The 22,411-nt window shown below is 38.9% G+C and overlaps 1 protein-coding gene across 2 annotated transcripts in view; it reads left to right on the top strand.

Annotated features, from left to right (window-relative positions):
• The first annotated feature begins 4,863 nt into the window (after positions 1–4,863).
• The window catches only part of lrp6 (low density lipoprotein receptor-related protein 6), a 146,700-nt gene continuing 129,152 nt past the window's right edge, over positions 4,864–22,411 (top strand). The window contains exons 1-2 of one of the 2 annotated variants that reach the window (XM_067999614.1): positions 4,864–4,968; positions 8,679–9,072. Coding sequence is in view for 1 of the 2 variants with exons in the window: in XM_067999613.1 (XP_067855714.1) it covers positions 5,308–5,362; positions 8,679–9,072 (449 nt within the window). In the remaining variant the exon portion in view is untranslated. Of the gene's footprint in view, positions 4,969–5,094; positions 5,363–8,678; positions 9,073–22,411 lie in introns of those variants that run through there. The other variant, XM_067999613.1, reaches the window with a different exon arrangement.

The following is a 22,411-nucleotide window of genomic DNA, read 5'->3' as shown; positions in this document are numbered from 1 at the left end:
GGGAGACTGGCATCAGCAACTGGCTGTGTACTATAATTGGCAAAAGCTGTGCTTTTTTTTCTCCCTGCACAAAGACTGCTTAGATATTTGAGGTTCACTAGATGTTAAATGGTAAAAAATAAGGCCATCTCTTCAAACACTGAGGAAAACTGTTCCAAGAGACAAGTCTATATTTTCCAATACAAAAATCTCCTTTAAATCTACAAGGCTGTTGCTAATCACTAACAAAAGGAGGAACAGCTGGAACATAATCTTGGAACATTATTGATGAAAAAATTGAATAGTATTGGTAATTCCTCAATAACATAATGTTGGGACTGACAACACATGTAATTAAGTGGGTCATAAAATCAGAAATCTAATGGAAATCAGTTTCACATCATAACCCATGAGTACAAATATACAAACATACAAAAAGGGTCACAAAAGACCATCAGCATCAAGCTCACCCCGTCCAATGGATGGTGTAACCTTATATACTGTCTGTCCTTCTGGAATACTGGACGAGAAAAAAAAGTCAAAAATTATATTTTTGCATTTGTGATCCTAGTAGCAAGGAACGTCAGAAGGAAAAGAGTACAAAGCATCAAATCAATGAAGCATTTGTTGCTTTTGCATTTTGGAGGATTCCCTCCCACACACAAAATGATGTCTTCTACTGACCTGATCTTTGCTGGTTAGATCAAGAGACCAAACTGTGGTGAAAAATAAAAATAACTGGAAAGAAATCGATCTGAAAGCCAGAATGTTATATATGTAAAGGGTTTATATAACCAAGCACATTCAATTAAGTGTATTATCTTTACATAAGAATTTATTTTTAAAACAAAATCATGCCTTAAGACTTGTGCAAATAATGCATTGTCTAAGCTTCATGCAACTGCGTGGCAGCAACTGTATTGAGAGGAAGGTGGAAGTAGTAATTAGTGAGTACATAATGTATAGCAGAGGAATTCTGCATATACCTTAGTACATCAGATGTACTTTGGTTGAAATATTTGCACAGCTCAACTCCTATGGATTAAAAACAAGTGCAACACAGATAACTCCAATTTGGATTCAGATTTTATAATACAGTTGGTAAAATTGAAATAAAAGTGAGCAAACTCTCTGACAGAACAACTTCAATGATCAATAAAGAACAGTAAATGAAAACAACTTAATATTAATCTAATATAAGTAACATTTTAGATCCAGGATTGCCATTGTTGTGTTTCTACAACCAACAATCTGCCAAATAGAAACATGTGATTTAGAAAGAAATTAATTGAGAGTCTCTAGTAGTCTTCTAGGGCTGCCATTTTGTGGATGGGTGGGCTGAACAGACCACAGCCAAATCCTGTTTCCCAGGCACCATATAGGATAGGCTCATTGCTGCATTTGTCATACCTGTTGACCAGAGGGAAGTGAGAATGGCTTAATTAGAAAACAAATTTCATTAAGAAAAATGCTAGCAAACATATTCTATATATTAATTTGACAATCATTACATTTAATCAAAAATAATGTGTACAGTTAAATCAAAGCAATCATGGACAAACATGTTGATATATAGGAACATAATAATTGCTAGACAAAAAAAGACCAAGGTCCATCTAGTTTGCCTTCTACCATCCTGGCCATCGCATGATACAACGATAATGGAGTTGTTGACTAATGATAGACCTGATGTTTAATTGAAAACTCATTACAAGTACCGAGTACTTCTGTAAACATTTTCAATATGACACACAATTGCTGCTATTTTATAGGTAGAGTATATTATCCTTGCATTGGCCGCTGGAATCCCATAGCTTGCTGAAAATACTTCTGATTTTAGTTCAACTGCCATTTTTTTCCACAGTAACTGAAAATTCTAATGTCCAAAATAATGTTTTAGACTTTAGAGAACAGGAGGGAGAAGGGAGAGAGGGGAGAGGACAGGGAGATAGGTGAGGGAGAAGAGGGGATAGGTGGGAGGAGAGGGGGAAAGGGGAGGGAGCAGAGGAGGGAAGGGGAGGAAGGAGAGAGAGAGCGGGGAGGCAAGAAGTTAAACAAGTAAGTTTTTTTTAAAAAAACAACTCCTCCTGCAACACCCTCCCAAAACCCCCTGCCATCTGAAATTCTGCTCCCTGATTGCCATCCCCAAACATCTGTGACTTTCCCCCTCTTTATTCCCGCCTTCCATTCCCCCAAGTGTCCCTGGCATTTCCCGCCACCTCGTTCGGCTTTACTTCCTGCTGTCTCTTGTGTTTTCTGCTCCACCTCCCCTGCGCTAAGTAACAATGCCCTTTCCCACCTCCCCATTGCTGACTTGCCCCCACACCCAGGCCTTGAACCAGATTTAAAGTCTTTAAAAGTGTTTACTGCGCTTTTACTAAGATGGTGAAAGTGCAGTGAGAACTTTAAAGAACTTAAAGCCAGTTCCCATTTCAAGACTATGAATTTCATGATAGGGCCTTTATGGGGGGGGGGGGGCAGGTGGATGTCCACCAACAGCTTTCTGGGCACCGAGCCAGGATTTGTGTCTTAGTTATTCCAAGTGTGTAGTACACTTGTACTATAATTGTTGATATACAGTCAACAAATATAGTAGAAGCACATTAAATACTTTAAATAACTAAAACTGAGTTCCGAGCTCAGTGCTGGAAACTGTTATAATAAAGCTGCCAGAATGGACATTACAGGGCCCTCTCCCCACTAGTTCCAGACTTTATCCCATCAATATTCCTTTATTCCAAGATCCTGCTCCCCAATCCTCTCAAACCACTGATTCCTTCCTCCCCAGTACTCCCGCACACATGACCACACGCCTGCTCCCAAATGTTGAGCTCCCCGTACCAATAGCCACAAACCCACTCCCTCCCAGTAGTCCCGATCCAGACCTCTATCCCCAATACTCCCAGAGCTCAGAATCCTATCTACTGTTCCAAAACACAACCATCCACCTCCCAGAACCCTAACCCACCACTCCCAGTATGGCAGACACTAAAATCGACCCATACTTGCTCCCAGACCGTATAAGCCTCTTTTATTGTTCCCAAATCCTAGATCCTCCACCCAGTACTCCCACACTCAGCAGTTTCCCTTCCCTATGCTTCCACACCTTACTGACACAATATCAGTACTCCCACAGCCCAAGACCACCCTCCCACCAATATTATACCTCAGCACTACCTTCCCACTAATTACTCAATTCTAATACATCACTCCCAGGCCTAAGGACCCCTTTCCTAATATTTCCATTTTCCAACACAATTCATTTCCTCCTATACCCTTGGACCATTTCCTAAAGCTATCTAACCACATCAATGTCAGACTCACTACTGCTATATGCCCCCTGTGCACCTGCAACCTGAGACATCTTCCTGTGTATAATGGACTTTAAAAAGGCAAAACATTGATGACTACATACTAAAGTAATAAGTAAGTAATGAGCATAAAGATTCATTGTTGTCTGGAGGTTGCAGGCAGGAATGCTATTTTGATTTTAGCTTTTAATGTAATTTTATCTATTTCAGCTCTTTAATAAAAGACCATTGTTGCATCTTCTAATGTGGAAGTGGGTAAAAACACCATCTGCTGTAGTGCTGAACTCTTACAAACTAGATGATGTCAGGTTATATTCTGGCTTTGTTGTTAGCTGATCTCAGTTGGAAGCAAATTCAATGGTAACTTTCAAAAGGGAATTGGATAAATACTTGAAGGGAAAAAATTTACAGGGCTATGGGGAAAGAGTAGGGGAATGGGATTAATTGGATAGCTCTTTCAAAGAGCCGGCACAGGCACGATGGGCCGAACGGCCTCCTCCTGAGCTGTACCTACTATGATAATGAAGCATATAATAATCAAGGCCACTGATTTATAGCTTTCACATATGGACATACTCACATAATTTGAACCCAAAAATATCACTAAATCTTCTGTAACATTTGCAATGAAAATACAGTTCCACTTATTTGGTTACCATAAATCAGTGACCTGATAATATATTGTGTATTAGATAGCATAAAGCAGCATTTCCTCAGGCTCACTTTGAGCAACACCATGGGAGTTCTGCTTTATATTTCATTGGATCTAAACTTCATTCTTCTTAGATTTTAAAAGTTTCTTTTACAAAAAATGCAATCCATAAATATTTTTGTTTGAGCAGTGAGCACTAAAGATAGTGGTTTTCCAGGGCTGCTGAATTGATGCAGAACCACCCCTAGTTTATGACTATCTCTACTAATGATTAAGAATTCAGCTCCCTCACAGACTGGCTCGATAATACTTTAAGCCATTACCTCAATCATATTATCACGAAAACAAAAGATGTTAAATAGTGCTTTGGGATTGTTTGTTTTTTAAAAAGGCTTCTGACGGCGAATTTCTGTTTTTATTAAATAGACCAAATGGATATTTGTGGAGAGAGGCTTTTGGGTTTCTTATCACACTAAAATCCTTTAAGGAAACAAACCAAAATAACAATTCAAAGAAATTGATTCTAACTAGAAGCATTTCGTCAGAATTCAATTTTGCATAGACCCATTTATTCTTGAGTATGAAAAAAATCTGGAACTCTTTAAATACACAATTTTTGCTGCACAGTTTCTCAATCAGAACATTTTACACCAGTATTTTTGGCTGCGATATTTCCCTTCAAATTTGTGGTTTCCTCTTTATTCCTATTTATTTAATTGCAATAATTTCTCTTTAATTAATATGGAAAAAGGCACGATCCGCGTCTCCTTACTCCACATCGTCTCCTGGTTCCCACATGTTCTCCACACAGTACCTGAAGGCGCAGCCACGCACAAAGGATACTTGATGCTCTAGTGTTAAAAAAAAGTAGCGCCGCAGCCCAGGTCAAAGGGTTATGTTGTTCTAAGGCAGAGCACCGCTCTTTGCCGCAAAAGAAATCCCGAGGAAGACGAGCTCCAACCCGGTTGTGGAGATGTGTGAGAAGCAAATGGGAAAAGAAACACGAGGATCATATTACACCCCCAGGTGGAAAACAATAACTAAAACGCTCTGTATTATAGCGAGTACGCCGAAAAGAAAATAGTACGCACAGGGAGAGGAAAAAAAGGAAGGCAAAAAAAAAAGGAGGAGGGTGCTTGTGGCGGAGGGAGAGGAGGCGAATGCTGTCGTGTGCTTGCGCCGGCGGTGAGCGGAGATTGAGTGAGTGTGTGAGAGAACGAGCGAGAGCGCGGCCGCAGAACCATGGCTGGGGAAAAGGATACTTTGTAGCGTTGCCGAAAGTAACATTGTAACTATGCGTTCCAATGTGTCGCTACGCTGAGCTTTCTTCGACAACCTAGCAGAAGAAAAAAAGAGGAAGGGGAAATGGGTACCGCGTTGAGGAATTTGCTCTTGTGCAGCGTTTGCTCTTTGATAAGGGGTGAGTAAAAGTTAAAAGATTGGATGGCCCTCTTTCGGCAAAGGGAGGGGGAAAGAGAGAGAGAGAGAGAGAGTGGCCTTGCGTGTTGCTGTGAGGGGCCCGCGGGGGGGTGGTAAATGTCTCTTTCCTCGCCTCGGGTTTGCATACATTATCATTTATGTTGGAAGTCAAATGACTCAATTACAAACTCAAATAAAATGTCGTTCAGTGCTTTCTGCTGTTCTAGTCTCGTGTGTGTGTGTGTGTGTGAGAGAGTCCGCGGTGAGGTGGAATAAAGGCATATATTTCTCTGACTAAGGAGTGCTGCCAGTTTGTGTGGGGAAAATGCTTGGCAAAGCAACGCGGGGTGCTCAAAGGGGAGGAATGGATCTGCTGGAACTTTTTTTGCAGAAAAAAATAAATGGTTTAAGCATCTGCTTGCCATATTGTGGTTATTTACGAAACATTAAAGAAACACGAACGATCGAAATGTTACGATGCACCGACGAAACAGATCTTTGTACTTGAAATACCAATTGGATTATAAGAGCTGTTTATCTTTATTTGTTTTGTAACTGACTTTTTTTGTAAGGGAAAAATAAAAGAATAGCCCCAGGGCACGAAAATCGCTTGAAATATCTGATTACTTTTAGAACTTTTCTTAAGAAATATTTATTTCTTTAATGCTTTAGGTTTTATTCATAATTTAAAGTAAAGTCTACGGTCAGATGAAGATAGACATATGTAAAGAATGCGAGAGTTTTTTTTATAAAAACAGATTTCCACCCCCTCTCCCGGAGCTACAGAATCAATTTTAAGACTTAATTGTTTTAATAAGCAAGAAATTGTTTACACTTATGTGTTCGTTAAAGTAACGAGTATATGTTGACTCAAGCCAAATGCAACAGGTAGTAACTGTAAGGCACATATGATTTAAGCGACTAAAGGACAAAAGTAAGAAACGGCCTGTTTCAGTAGATGACAAATAGTTTACTGGGTAATTTGAGTGGAGGTTGTATCTGGTTACTTCATATACCACAGACAAATTACTTTATTAATAGTACAACTCCATATCTCGTATATTCGCATTCAGCATTACGGCCATGAGGATTCTTGACTGGTAAATTTGCAATTGAATTGACAGGATAGTATTGCTGGAAGATGAAATAAAATTCATTAACTTTAGTTTACAAAAAAATGAGTATTTTTGAAGTAAAACGTTCTTTAAGTTTCCTACATTACCGAAAATATAAATGAGGTTTTAAAATATTTTGTATCAACATTTTCAAATTCCGAATCAGAAGTAATATGTAATACATGTAGACCATGGGGGAAGTCCCTAGTTTTGAATTTGAAATACTGTACAAGATTGTACCTGGTTTTAGTTGCGGACTTATGAATAATAACATGCTTAGATCCCAAAATATTTATTGGGTAAATTTTCCCTTCTCTTTACCTTAATGTTGTTGTCAAATGTTGTTTGATAACGCTCCTGTGAAGTACCTTGGGATGTTTTAGGTGCTACATAAATGCAAGTAGTTGTTGTTTACACTTAAATGTTATGTTTAAATTGTTAATGAACTGAGTCATCCGATGATCTCAAAATTGATTTTTTTGTGTAAGTAAGTGATTTGGGGGCCATGTTTGTGTAAAAATTAAAATGAGTTTTTTTCATTATCCAATATGCAGTTCTTCTATTTAAATGGAACAGGGAGTCTGATGGACCTGGTTTTACTGCCTAATATTTTGGAATGGAGATATGCAATATTTTTGACACTTCACAGACACAACGTGCTTTGAAAATTAGTGGTGCACTATTGATGGGGGAGGGAATGCTGATGATGATTACAATCAGTAAGCTATTTACAGAAATCCTCAAACTGTTGAAGTAACTTGATTTTTGATGGCTGCTAATACTAAAGATATAGTGCAGTCTGTGGTGAGGGTTACATTGCAGAAATTCTATTGGACTACTTTTGTTTTTAGTGGAAGTTATCCTGTTGTAATCCTATGTTGGTTATATTATGCTGTTTATATAGTGTAATAAACCAAGTATTACCTCACTCTGAAATTGTATTGTCACACATTATACCATAATCTATTCTGCATTATTGCACTAAAGATGCAATATTTGCCCTCATGGAACCAGTAAACAGTGAAAATGGTATTTTAGTAATGAGTAAATTAAGACGTTTACACCAGCTAATGCATTTCACATTTTTGTGAGTTGCTTGTAGACAACTATAGTCTTCAAATGCATTAGTTTGGTATAATTAAATGCACATTAGGTTATAAGAAATTATAAATTTGCAAAGAATACATTGTTACCAATCTTCACATTAAAAAATCATCACCATTACACCACACTCAGCTGTGTCTTAAAGATGGCATTTTATACATTACTCCTTTTAATAACACCATTATCTTGTAAGAAGTCGTTTATAGAACTGAAACATTGAAAGCAAGAAGATTGCTTCACTTTAACTGGAATCAATTGGGAAAAAAATATAGAGTACGAAGTAAAGTTTAGATTAATAATTGGGATTATGATTTAACAGGACTCATTTATCTTTCCTCATTATTGTATTAATCAAATATTTTCTTTATATGTGCAGAAATAGGAGAAAGATCTTCATTAATTACAGTGTCAGAAACTTGTACATTGCTGTATGCATCTGATCCAACAATGATGAAAGGAGGGATATAAATGAGGTTTGAGTATGCAGTAGTTTGGTTTTTTTTTTGCAATCAGTTATCTAAGAATAGTGGTTCGTCATGTTAAACAGACAATTTCACCTAAGGACTCAGAAATTCACCAAAGTGGAGTTGTAGCTTGCATGGTTGTCTTTCATTCCTGTAAGCCAAGGTCTCATATTTTATAGCATTTGGATTATTCTGTTTAGAGCCGCAAAAGTACATAGATCAGAATGCTGCCTGTACAAATGCCTTGAGAGAGTTTGGGAATCACTGGTTTAATCTTTATTTTGGGCAAAAATTTCCAGTTTGCACTTGACATACTGTATGAAGATTTGTGCAGAAATGGATGAGTACAGACACAGATCAGTGGCCTCCATTTTGAGAGTTCTGTTAAAATTTTGCAAGACGCAGTTTACTATGTAAAAAGCATAGCATTTTCTGTCTTCTTCAGGTCTCACACAAACAATATGCCTGTTAACTTTTATATTTACTACAGTATGCATGTATGAGAGATGGAGTAACTACTTGCCGTAATAAGATTTAGTTTTATAGTTATTGTGCTAGTTATCCATTCTGTCTTGCATGAGAGATTGAAGCTATATTAACAGTTTTCAATAACTTTATTTCTTTATTTGCATAGGTGCACCACAGTTGTTATTTGCAAATCGACGAGACTTGAGGTTGGTAGATGCTGCTGGTGTCAAGACTAACGCCACGGTTGTTGTTGCTGGTTTAGAAGATGCAGCTGCGGTGGATTTTATATTTTCAGAGGACCTTGTATACTGGACTGATGTGAGCGAAGAAGCGATCAAACTGATTTTTCTGAACCAGACAGGGAACACTCAGAATGTGGTGATATCGGGGCTTGTATCACCTGATGGACTGGCTTGTGATTGGCTGGGGAAAAAGTTGTACTGGACAGACTCGGAAACTAATCGGATTGAAGTTGCTAATTTAGATGGATCCTTGCGGAAAGTATTATTTTGGCAAGACCTGGACCAGCCCAGGGCAATCACATTGGATCCAGCAAGGGGGTGAGTGCAATACATTTTCATTCACATTCTCCCTACAGAGCAATGACAGTTAATCTGTATTGCTGTTTCTGGATTTTTACTTTTTTTTTTAAACAAGTAATTCTCTTACTCTTTCCCAAAATATATCCAAGTTTGGTTTATATTCAGACAATAAAGTGGTAGTTTCATTAGAATTATGAAAAAACTCAAGTATTTTTGCTGTTTGAAACAAAATTTGTGGTTTAAAATTCATACTGAACTTTTTTGGGGCCTTTTTATTGATGTAGAGGCCAAAGGAAATGTATTTTGTAAAATTTAATTGGACCGTAGCATTTAAAAAAAATCTGGAATGAAATCACATAACATTTTCTCAGATTCTATCTAATGTAAACACTCAGTTCTGTTCAATTTTATGTACCATTGTAAGTTTCTCCAGCTCTTGTAATCAATGGTCTTGTACAATTGCAGCAGTAGGAAAATCGAAATTTTGATTTTTGACAGGTCTGTATTAAAACTGTATATAACTTGGGGGTTGGGGACTGTTTTAAGCCTCTATTGCCTAGTCTTTGATAATACAGCTATTCAACTGGTTGTTATGAGATGCGCTGTAGTAGTCCAGGATGATTTGCCTTCTCTCTCTCTTTCCTCCTCTTTCCCCCCCCCCCCCCCCCCCCCGACCTTTGTGTTTTTCCTTAGCAGGGATCAAGTATTTGGTGTGTTGAGAAACACACACATTGTGTACCAAATATATTATAGTACTGTACCTGTGAGGAGTGTGTATAGGTGGAAAGGTTTTAAGACATTTGGTATTCAGGTAGTATAAAATTACAAGTAAGATGCCGGCGCTGTTTACTAATGCCAAATAAATGGAGAGAACAATGTAGCATTATTAAATCCCTGTATGAGTCTCCATTACATTTTGTAGCTCAACCGAAATCCACTTTGGAGCTGGGAGTGTACATTTTTAACTCCTGACTATGATCAGAATGAATTCATAGCACCTGCTAGAGTTGGGAATTTTCTGTAGAATAATCTGGTGTGCTGTAAAGGAGCCTAATGGAAAACACAGTCATTGAATCGACATAAGAATTAATTGATTTTGTCCATGATGGTTAGGTGTTGTTTCTTCTTTAATCTGGGCCAAAGAAACCAGATAATAAATTATCCTGCCATAAATATCATTACCTTCAAAAGTCTCTGAGTTTCTCCTGTTGCATTTCATTTGATGCAGTCAGTTGAATCAATTTGAACAGTTACATGGTGAACTTTATCCTGAATTGTTTTTTTTGGGATATATTCAAAACACAGCTGGCCAAAGTATATAGATCAATCTTTATTTTACCATTTTCTTAATTTTTAATCTTTTAAGGAATAAATGGGGAATATGTAATTATGTTGCTCTTTGCACCCCTATTTTTAAGCATTCTGCTTATCCAGATCGTGTGTGTGTGTGTGTGTGTGTGTGTGTGTGTGTGAGAGAATAAGAGATCTTTTAAGACCTCAGGTCATGGAAAATGTAAACGATCATTTCTCATTTTAGGCTGTTGGATCCATTTAAGTGGGATGGATTCCCTTTATTCTGAAATGTGAGGCAAGGATCTGCCAGCAATCCAAAGCATGTTGGTTCGTATTGCTGGCAGCTCCTTGACTCATGGCTTTTGCAGTCAGAATTTGACATTCCTGTGAATGCTGACTATCCAATTGCTTCTGTATATGCTGATGCAAAGTAGTTCTTGGATGGCTGTTACTCTTCTCAAAAACAGAAGCAGTAGCACTGACAAGGCTATTTCATTTGGTGACCTTGTTGTGGATATATGTTTTATGTTGATCAAATCAGAGTTTCAGCCCCAATGTGCTCTGTGAGAACAAATTGTTCTACTCATAGTGTCCTGGTTGGAAGCTCCCAATAGTAAAGTTTGAGTGATACTGCAGCAAAATTGAGTTTAAAAATGCAAATAATCCACAAAATTGAAAAACTATGCATAATTTAACATTTTTAAATGTGTATCATTTCTGTTGGTGGCAGGAGTGTGTATACATTTTTCTTTTTTGTTATAAAATCAAATTTCTACTCAATGCATGATCCATAATACTCCCCAGAGTTGCTATAGGCAAAAATGCTTTCAAGTCAATGTACTTTAATGTACTAATACACTATCTGTGTAACACTCAAATTTATCCACCACCAGTACCCCTGTAACCATCTGTATTTCACCCTGTTATATAACCCGAACTGCGCTCTCGAGGTGCAATCTGAGTTTGGGAAGACAGAATTTGCAATTATACTGCTGGATATTTTTTGCAGATCAAGTTGGCATGAAATGAAAATTTTATTTGCTAACTATTACACTTGACTGAAATCCTAGTGACAGCACTGCTCCCTTGGAGTTAATGATTAAATTGTTTAAAACTTCAATTTGGAATCATCTGCAGTGTATTTTCTTGTTCAATGGATCCATTATTACAGCATCTGATTTATGCAGTAGAACTGTCATTTGTTGCATAACCTACATATAACAAAAGGGATATTGTTTCCTTAAAGGAAGTAGTATGCCGTAGTTCCTTTGGTGGTAGGACCACTGATACTGTGATTCAACCACCAAAAATCTGGCAATACTTTGTTAATGTTTTTAATTTTAACATTTTTTTCCCCCTATTTTAATTGTTACAAACATAAAGGGCACTAAGGCCAATTATAAATGTCCCACATTTTCTGGGATTGAACCTGGGAACTGAATAAACTCTAAATTGCAGCCACACTAAGGCCCGCTTGTGAAACACTCCTGACCTCCAGTGGCTTCCTGTCCTCCAAAGCAATACATTTAAAATCCTTATCCTTGTCTTCAAATCCCTGCACAGACTCATCCTCCCTATCTCTGAACCTCCTCTGGTCTTAAAACCTCTCCTGCACTCTTTGGTCCTCTGAATCTGGCCTTTTGTGCACCCCCTTCACCTTGCCATTGGTCGTAGAACCCACAGCCGTTATGGTCCCATTCTCATAAATTCCTGCACCAAACCCCTCCACCTCTCCACTTTAAAAGCTTTCTCGAAACCCATCTTTTCAACCAAGTTTTTGGTCACTTCTCCTAACTCTCTGACCTCAACTTAACATCCTTTCCTTTTATCCACTCCCCTGTTCCTGCCATACAGCACGTGGGATTTTGCCTATGTCAAAGGCACTATATAAATGGAAGTTGTTTCCGATCTGGATCTGTTTGGTTCAACACTACAGCATGGGTACATTTAGCCACTGAACTGTTAGGGACATTTTAAACAAAGCACACATGCACACCCCAACATAATTGAAGAAACAAACAAAAAAGCACCTTATTTACACAGCTGTTGAAACAGTTAGCAACATCCTCGCAAAAGTACGTGAGTACACAGTGAGGCAAGCATGCATGGACATCAGTGCATTTAGTGATCCACTGGAACCAGTCACGCTCTCTACCGCTGAAAAGTATATGCCTCTTGGTCCATTCGACCAATGTTTTAAACTTCGTTCAGATATTTCTCTCTTCTTCATTGTACCTTTTTAAAGGATTCTTTTTTAAGGTGAAAGATGTAGTTTCACACTCTGTTCCCCCACACTGCTGGAAGGGTATTACAAATCGCACATAACACTGAGCCATATAACGATGTATTCAATGAATAAAATGTCCAATCAGGCTGGACAGGATGCTTGCCTGATTTATATATGTAGCATTAAGTGAGCCATATTTGGAATATTTTTTAAAAACTGTGTATATGGCTGCCAAATATTAGGTCCAACATGCACCTTTAAAAAAATTGTTACTGTTTCAAGAGAGTGACTTCTGTGCCCTGCTTTCCCATTTTTACATTTACTACCAGGTGTTGGTCTCTGCGGGTGTGCTGGGCTCTGATGCAGACCACTTCAGTGTGTAAATGCACCTAATTGACTTCCTGTGGTTTGCTTTGCTGCAATAGGATGCCCTAATCCAGGACTAGGTTTGTACATCCATATTTTTGTACTATAAAATTCCATCATTTTTTTTCCCCAAATTCCAATTGTTTATGCTATAACTGATGGAAGTAGAACCACACATTTGTATTTGACTACATTTTTTTCTATCCTTGGCATGTGGGCAACACTGGCAAGGCAGTATTTATTGCATCCTTGGGTGCCCTGTGTCAACCGTGTATTGTGGAGCTAGAGTCACATGTGGGGCAGACTGGGTGAGGGTAGCAGGTTCCTTTGCCTGAGAGAGCCTGTTGTGTTTTATGTTAATTTTTCCTGGTGCTAGTCCACAAATTACCCGATTTTTAAAAATTCAATTTTACAATTTACCGTGGTAGGTTTGAACTCTCAACCTCTATGTTGCTAGTCGAGTACCAAAACCACTAGGTTGCTGTACCTTTTCCTCTAATGCAAAAGAATGCTCAACCAGCAACAAGTCGCTGTTTGAATCAGCTAGAATTATAACTTTTTTTATTGAGCCTAACAAATTTCATTCCTGTACTGCACAGAATCTGATAAAACCGAACCAGGCCACAGATAGTTGAAAATACATAACTCACCTGTGAAGTCTGTTTTTAACTTTTTTTTTCTGAATACATTTTTTTATTTAGTACATCCAGGGATCTAAAGTTATAAATCAAAGATGGACATGCCCACGCATTCGCATTCATCCTGCGTCTTGTTGGCACTAGAATTGAATGAACTGCTGCATTAGGGTGATGAGTTTGTCACCCAAGCACCCTAATAATTTTTTAACATTCTTCCCCCTCTCCGAAGGCACTGACCTTATTGGACTACAATCTTATAGGTGATGGTAAAGAAAGAAAGACTTGCATTTATTTAGCACCTTTCACAACTTCAGGATGTCCCAAAGCGCTTTACAGCCAATTAAATACTTTTGAAGTATAGTCACTGGTGTAATGTAGGAAACGTGGCAGCCAATTTGCACACAGCAAGGTCCTACAAACAGCAATGTGATAATGACCAGATAATCTGTTTTTAGGTGTTGGATAAGGGATAAATATTAGCCAGGGCACGGGGGAGAATTTCCCAGCTTATCTTCGAAATAATGCCATGGGATCTTTTACGCCCACCTGAGAGGAAAGTCGGGGCCTGAAAGATGGCACCTCCGACAGTGCAGCACTCCCTCAGTAATGCACTGAAGTATCAGCCTAGATTTTCTGCTCAAGGACTTGAACCCACACAGGCGAGAGTGCTAACATTGAGCCACAGCTGACACCAATTTGTGTAGTTACAGTGCAGAGCAATGAGATCGCTTAATTCGGTGTAGGGGACACAGCAGCAGCCTTCCTCCTTGCAGTACCAATGTGTTCAATCATGTTGATTCTTCACAGTTCCAGCTACCGGTGGTGGCATTCACCAGTGCTTTGAGTGGGTATTGCCAACTCAGCAGATGGATAATCTCAAAGGCATGCTTCGCAATACACTTGATCACCAGCTTCTTACCATTGTTTCAGGGAGGCATTCACTATGGAGTTGGTCGGATATTCCACAGTGGGGTATCAAATGTTGCTGAAATACTTTACTGCAAGTGCCCAAAGCTGTGGGGAAGATACTTAGCAATTTTTTTTCTGCAAGGAAGTCTCATTAATGCTGTGCATCATCGGTGGTTTACACGCCAAACAGCTTGATCTTGGCGGAGGGGAGAATATCTCCGGCATAGTGGACACATTTTCATCCATCCTGCTACCTGCTGATATTCTCTGGGCTTACACTTGAATGGATTAAGTCCTGGAGGGCACAGTGTACCTTAGTATGAGTTACTGCCTTGAAGAAGGGAGGGGGACAACCTTGGGCAGTGATCTTTGTCAACTACTGATAGTACAGTCTGTTGTTTTAATTTCAAACCGTTTTAGTTATATTGAGTTTTTTAAATGCTCAAGAATTGTGCAATAGTTGATTTTACGGTTTATTTCTCTTGCTGAATTTATCGAAGTGGAGTAATTTTTTGAGTACTGTAATGGTTTCCTAACCCTTTTCACACACTCCAGAATGTTGGCTTTCTGTTCCCCCCCCCCCCCCCCCCAAATGCAAGGTTACTCAGCAGAGCCACTCCATTGTGCAGTTGGGCTATGAACTGTTGAAAGCTTGCCTGATGAGGCAAATGGGTCAGTGGTGGCAGTCCTGAGATCTGAAATGTGCAACTTTCTAATTGGGAGTCAATGGCCCGACCTGTGTAGTATCAGTAGAAGTTACATAAATCAATGGAGTGGTCCATTGATTTGACAAAACTTGATGTGTTTTCCAGTAGTTTTCTTTTACACAATACATTGAACATTTTTGCTGTATTTAAAAAAAAATCCTATGAAACCCAGTGTGGCTTATTCCACGGATGAAATCGTTGCTATACCCGGGACAGGCTAACATTAGAGCGGAATTTCCTATTCGGAGCGCCGTACCATCAGATGTAGTTTAAATTTGTTTGACTGAAGTGTCAGCATTTCTTTATAGCACTAAACAGTGTAGCCCAAATAAAATGCTACTCTGTATGTCACTAATTTCTGAATTACAGGTTATTATTTCAATGTGTTCAATTTTCTTAAAATTGGTAGTATGTGTGCTGGGTTTGGGAGGGGAAAATCAGTCATTGTTTTTGCTCTTGGGAGGAGGGAATCACTTCCATTCAGGGAGGGACTGAGGTCAAGGGAAAAAATGAGTGGCATTCATGGAGGTCTGTGAGTATGTTCTTATTGGGCCTCTCCACTCCAAGGGCTGTGGAAGCAGAATTAAAATAAAATAAAATACAAATACTTGATCTGTTTTTAACAATGTCAAAAACTGAACAGTGTTTCTCTGTTAAGATTACTGTCCGGAGTTTCCTCATGTGCAAGTTATGAGGTGGTTTTACAGGCGCACCCCTTTCAATCAAGCTGATGCGAGAACTTGTTCCAATGGCATCTATACACAACAAACCAGACATACAATAGCTATGATTTAGTGTTGAAAGATTTAACATCCTCGATTTTTAAAATCTTATGTAGTGATTAAAGGTATGTTAGAAGGAAATGACATAGTGGGAGGGTTCAGCTCATGACTTAAATCAAGTCAACTAAACCTGAATGGCTTGTGAATACTCTCTAATTCCCAAGAATATGTTACAATCTTTAACTGAAGCACTTCACTTAGTTTGCAACCTTTCCAACTTAAGGACATGTTTCTGTGTCATAAAGTCTGATGTAAGGAATCTTACAACACCAGGTTATAGTCCAATAGTTTTATTTGAAAATCACAAGCTTTCGGAGATTATCTCCTTCGTCAGGTGACGAAAGCTTGTGATTTTCAAATAAAACTGTTGGACTATAACCTGGTGTTGTAAGATTCCTTACATTTGTCTACCCCAGTCCATCACTGACATCTCGACATCATAAAGTCTGATGTTATCTATTATGGCAGTCATATGGAGAATTGGGCACTTATAAATGGCTTCAACATTACTGTCGTCTACGTAAGTTTCGTGCTGTTGATGGTGTTATAAAATTAAACCTACTGGTCTGCACTGTTGAGTGTAGCAGAGATCCAATTTTTCCTGGGTTTTCTGATCTGCCATTTGTCCTTGGAGATTCCCGAGTGGCCTTATAAGCACACTAAGCTAGTTCAGCGTGATTATGTCGTGATGCAATGTAGCATCATGATGCAAGTACTCTGATGCCTGGGCAGGCTCAGTGTCTGATTGAAGATTAAAATGGCCTAAATTCATTGCTCTGATATTTTTAAGTGTAATTTGAAAATTGGGGGAAAAAATTAAAAATTGCTATTGCAGACTTGCGTTGTGTATTACAAGTGACTCAAAGGACAAAAATTTATGTTGTTTTTAAATCTGACCTTTTTTTGACTATCCGGCAGTTTGTCCGAGCGCATGTGGAGTAGTCAAACATTCACAGTACCAGCAGAAGGGACTTGTGCATGCACAAAACAGTTGTTTTTCATTTTGGGGCTGGGTTGGCTGGCCTGCACAGAACCAGCTGCACTTTGTGTAAACATAGGGGTACGTTGCTATCTTGCAAACTGAAACCATAGCCCAAAGCACGATAAAAACACCTTAAGTTATGTAAAAATAGGCAACAGTTATAATAAGAGCTCCTGGCTCTGTTGCATTCTGTGACTAGAAAGGAAGGCTTTTGACATAAAGCATTTCTCCACTGAAAAGCTAGGATGTTATACAGGCAGAAAGTACTTGTCATATTCTTGGATAAGGGGCAGAGTATTTCATGGTCTCAAACTACAGCCATTTCTCAGTCCTGTAACTAAGCTAAGATGTTGGAAGAGAATGTACCAAATAAAAGATAGAGGAAAAGGAGAGGGGACTTGTGGAGGGGGAAGGGGGAGGTGGACAATAAACTAAAAGTAAGTCTTTCGATAGACTTTTAAGCACAAATTTGGTTTGTTTCCGCCAGCTCTCTGTCTATTTTCTTGTTTTAATAAAGAGTTGCAATAGTTCAAAGCTATATTTTGTGAGTGGGTTTTGTTGATGGTTTTGGGCCGACTTGTCATGCACCAAAGAGGTGAATGCTTCTACTGTGTCAATTTTTCACTTTTAAACTTAAGTATATGGAATTCCATTTCAACGTTTGTCAAACTAGAAGCAGCAAGTGAAGTGTGTGTGTTGAGGGAGACGAGATTTTTGCTTTCTGCAATAGAATAAGATAAGCTAATAACTGAAATAGTTATGCATACCTCACCAGGTGCATGTGGTATGTTTGTTTGTCCTTGGCAGTGTGAATCCCAATAGTCTAAGATCGCAGTAGGCTAATTGTCTTGATATTGAGGATGAAGATTTTTCTGATGACACCTTGGAAGGTGCTGCAATGTAAATTCAGGTAGAATACAAGGTAATTTTTGTTACTGGGTGTAAAAAATATTTACGTGTGCTTACTGAAGTGAGGGAATCCAGTAATAAAGGTGGTATTAGTTTTCCCAACTTTGTCGTTAATAGTACTGAAGACTCTTAGTTCTGGTATGGTACAGGCCAGATGGAGAGTAAAGCATCCTCTATAATGATCCACAATTTGCCCTTATCCCAACCTGAGAAAACTATCTCACTTATTCTGTGATTTTGTTTTTTTACTTCCCTCAGCAGCTATTTGAATAAGATTGGAGATGTATAGGCAATTTTATGTTGTGGATCTCTACCCACTAGGCACTGTGTTGAGATCCAAACTGTGTTCCTTATCATGTAAGGTGGAGTGGAGAGAGCCAGCTGTGCCTTTATGCAGCATCTGATATGCACACTGGTGCAAGCTAAAATAAAATAAAATGTGTAGTGTTTAAACCATTCAAGTCAGCATTTGTGGATTCTTCTGCTGAGCAGAAATTGTAGAACCATTGATAGTCCCAGTATAACCTGGGTACAAATGGAGTCTATTATGCATTACTGTTCGAGATCAGTGTAAAGCTATTGGAATTGCCAGTGTAAACAAACTCTATAAAATATAGTCGGTCACTAATGTAGGTCCATGTTACATGCAAGGGTGGATTTTGTTTCTGTGATTTGTTATCTGGTGTAACCATGTTTCTAAATGTGAATTTATTCCATGATGTGGAGATGCTGGTGATGGACTGGGGTGGACAAATGTAAGGAATCTTACAACACCAGGTTATAGTCCAACAGTTTTATTTGAAAATCACAAGCTTTCGGAGCTTACCTCCTTCGTCTGACGAAGGAGGTAAGCTCCGAACGCTTGTGATTGTCAAATAAAACTGTTGGACTATAACCTGGTGTTGTAAGATTCCTTACATTTATTCCATGATATTGTAGAGTATGGTCTACTCTTCTAAGTTCCAAATTGCTTAATTCCAATTATCTGATCTAATTCAATTTCTTTAAAGCACTAATTTTATACTTTCATTTGTTTAGATTGCTCAATTCGAATTACTGGATAATTCAAAAAAGTTTTAGTGCAAAAAAAGTGATTGAATTATCGGGAATATAATATTATCCAATCTGTTTTCACTTCTCACTAGTGATCAAATAGTCTTTTATTTTCTTTGTCATTATCACTGTTGAGACTGAACAATATCAAGTTCTGTGAAAACAATCTATTAATTTCTACTGCTGATAAAGTAAAATTTAGAAACTTTATGTCGCCACAGATAGTTTGATACTGCAGAGTGGGTATCTAAGTATCTTAGGTACAGCCCAGGAGGAGGGCGTTTGGGCCATCGTGCTTATGTAGGCTCTTTGAGAGAGTTATGCAATTAGTCTCATTCTATTCTTTTTCCCCATAGCCCTGTAAATTTTTTCCCTTCAAGTATTTATCGAATTCCCTTTTGAAAGTTATTATTGAATCTGCTTCCACCACCCTTTTCAGGCAGTGCATTCCAGATCGTTACAATTTGCTGATTACTTAACTTTGCTCCGATCCCTTAGGTTCTCCTCCTGTCCTATAGTTGGGTCTCATGTTGGGACCTTCTGCTACCTTTTCTAAAAGGTTATTCCTCATGAGGCTAATTGTCACACTCTCACTTCTGTCCCGACTGAGAACAGCTAACTCTAGAGCCTGGGAATCATACCTGGGTTGTCCTGCTTGGTATGCCTCAGATGCATACTTGGCAGCACATTTACCAATGGAGCCATTTTTAAAATCAGATTTCATTGAAGTGTATTTTTCTATTTGATCGCTAGTGAGAGAGGTTTTCTTGGTGAAAGAAGCTGGATACAGAATTCGATTTCCATATACAGCAGCAAGCAATATGATATTATGTGATGACAAAAGATGACTAATGATCTCGATGTAGCAATTGATGAATTGATGGCTGCTCTCAGTAAAAGGAAAGCATCTACTTTGAAACCTGTGAGCATGAAATAGTGCTAGTGACTGAATATCAGAAATGTCCTTTGTATGAAATATTAAATTTCATGCTTTCTATTTTGCATGCAAACTTACACCTCTGCATCTGCTTGATCTGCAGGTCTCCTGTTATCAAATAGTCCACTTATGGCCGGTCCTCTTGACCTTGCTGTATACGTACAGAGCCTGTCATGGTTGTCTGTCTACCACATTCTATCAATTAAATCCTGTCCGTCATCAACTTGGTGAGAACAGGAAGTTGCAGATGACATTTTTGCACAGGTGACTTGAGTGAACCTTGTAGTGTAGTCTGTACATCAAAAACTTGGGTTCAACATGGTATGGTGTAAATCCATCCCTGGTATAATTCTGTGATCAGCCTACATTGTGCATCTCCAGGTTACTGGGGACAACATCGAAAGGGCATTTTGGCTCTGCACTGTCTTTCATTCTCTGCTTCTGTTGCTGGAAAAAGCATTATAAGCCATGCAAAGTTTCAGTTGGAAGAGATTACTGAGGTTGCTTTTGGATGGCAAGTAATAGGGGTGGTTTCGCCACCTCCTCCTCTTTCTCCTCCCTTTCCCTCCCCCCAAAAAAATTAATAATCCAGTCTTAATTTGGTACACTGTGTGAACAGTGAGGTATTGTAATGAAGTACTGCACAGTTGCATGTTGGGGGCACAGCAGTAAGAACTGATTGTTGTTTATGAAGTTCATGAATGGATTAGGAGTTTCTAATTTGAACTCTACGTGTGGTATATTTGGAGAGGCAGAAAATTTTGGCCAGCACGATTGCCTTAGAGGAGGAAAAAAATGCCCTGTGGTATTCCAATTGGCATAGTCAGCAGTCATGTCCATCCCTGAAATCAACTATTCAAGGAATTAAGTCGAAGTTGACTTGTGGTCTGGTTCTGTTTAAACTGTTTCCTTTGAAACTGCACCATGTACAAACAGCTTGAGCTGTAGCTAAGCAGTTTGAGCTCACGTTCCTGTGATCATCTGGGGCGGGGGGGGGGAGACTTAGACGTCTTGACTGGTTTGTAGAGACGTGGGAATCATTTTTCCCCCCTGCTTTGTAGCTAACTGGTTAGTCGTGTGTGTGTGTGTGTCAAAGCAAGAGTAAAATAGTTAATGACACTACACTAAGCCCACTGATTGTCAGCAAGTTGGTTCTTGGGCTAATTATGGCACTCACTGCAAATACTCTCGTTCTTACTTTTAAAATGTTTTTCGTTGTTTATTTTTGCTTGGAAATGCAGACTATGACAGAACTTTGTATTTTCTGTGCTAAATTTAAAATACAAAACATAATGCTTTATTTTTAAATTGCAAAAAATATATTAATAGGTAAATAGCAACTCTAACTCATTTTTAAATCTTTAAATAAAAGATTTTCACAAGTCAAAGTTGGGACCATGCAAATCAAAATGATAAAGGAAAAAATGTGATGTGTCAGCAATTCCCAAATGCTCTGCTGATTAAACCTATGAGTAGCTAAACCATGTGAATCAACCAAGTCCCAGGGCTTTAACGATTTAACAAATCTCAGCCAGCTGGTGGTAAAGAGCTACAACAGACCTCGGTGCCCCTTGGTTAAGGATGGGAAAATCAGCTAGAGTTCGCTCTCCTTATCACTATCCAGTAGCAAAATGCATGTGTATAGACATCGGATTAGGATTGGATCAGGCTCGGCAGTGATTTCTCTCCCCGCCAACACTCACCGCCTAGGCTGACATGAAGAGTGGTCACTTGCATGAGGTAAGAGAAAGTGAGCTACACTTTTGGAATCGCACCCAGCAAGAAGTCAAGGGGTTTTTACGCTTACGTAGAGTTACATGAGTCTACAGGCCATTGTTTACGCCGGCGATTATGCTCCACACGAGCCTCCTCCCACTCCTCTTCATTTAACCCTGTCAGCATATCCTTTTCTTTCTCCATCATGTGTTTATCAAGCTTCCCCTTAAATGCATCTATGCCATTTGCCACAACTACTCCTTGTGGTAGCGAGTTCCACGTTCTAACCACTCTCTGGGTAAAGAAGTTTCTCCTGAATTCCCTATTGGATTTATTAGTGACTATCTTATATTTATGACCTCCAGCTTTGGACACTCCAACAAGTGGAAACATTTTTTCTACATCTATCCTATCAAACCCTTTCATTATCTTAAAGACCTCTATCAGGTCACCCCTCAGCCTTCTCTTGTCTAGAGAAAAGAGCCCCAGCCTGTTCAGCCTTACCTAACAAGTATATCCTCTCAGTTCTGGTGTCATCCTTGTGAATCTTTTTTGCACCTTCTCCACTGCCTCTGTGTCCTTTTTGTAATAAGATGACCAGAACTGTGGACAGTACTCCTTGTGGTCTAACCAAGGTTCTCTACAAATTTACCATAACTCCTCTGCTTTTCAATTCTGTCCCTCCTAGAAATGCACCCTAGTGCTTAGTTTGCTTCTTTTATGGCCTTATTAACCTGCGTCGCTACTTTTAGTGATATGTGTATCTGTACCCCCAGATCCCTTTGCTCCTCTACCCCATTTGGACTCTTATCATCCAAGCAGTATGTGGCCTCCTTAT

Source organism: Heptranchias perlo, chromosome 18 (genome assembly GCF_035084215.1).
Source record: "Heptranchias perlo isolate sHepPer1 chromosome 18, sHepPer1.hap1, whole genome shotgun sequence".
In the NCBI taxonomy this organism is placed as follows: Eukaryota; Metazoa; Chordata; class Chondrichthyes; order Hexanchiformes; family Hexanchidae; genus Heptranchias; species Heptranchias perlo.
Note: the sequence above shows the minus strand (reverse complement) of the source record. Positions and strands in the feature narration are given on the sequence as shown.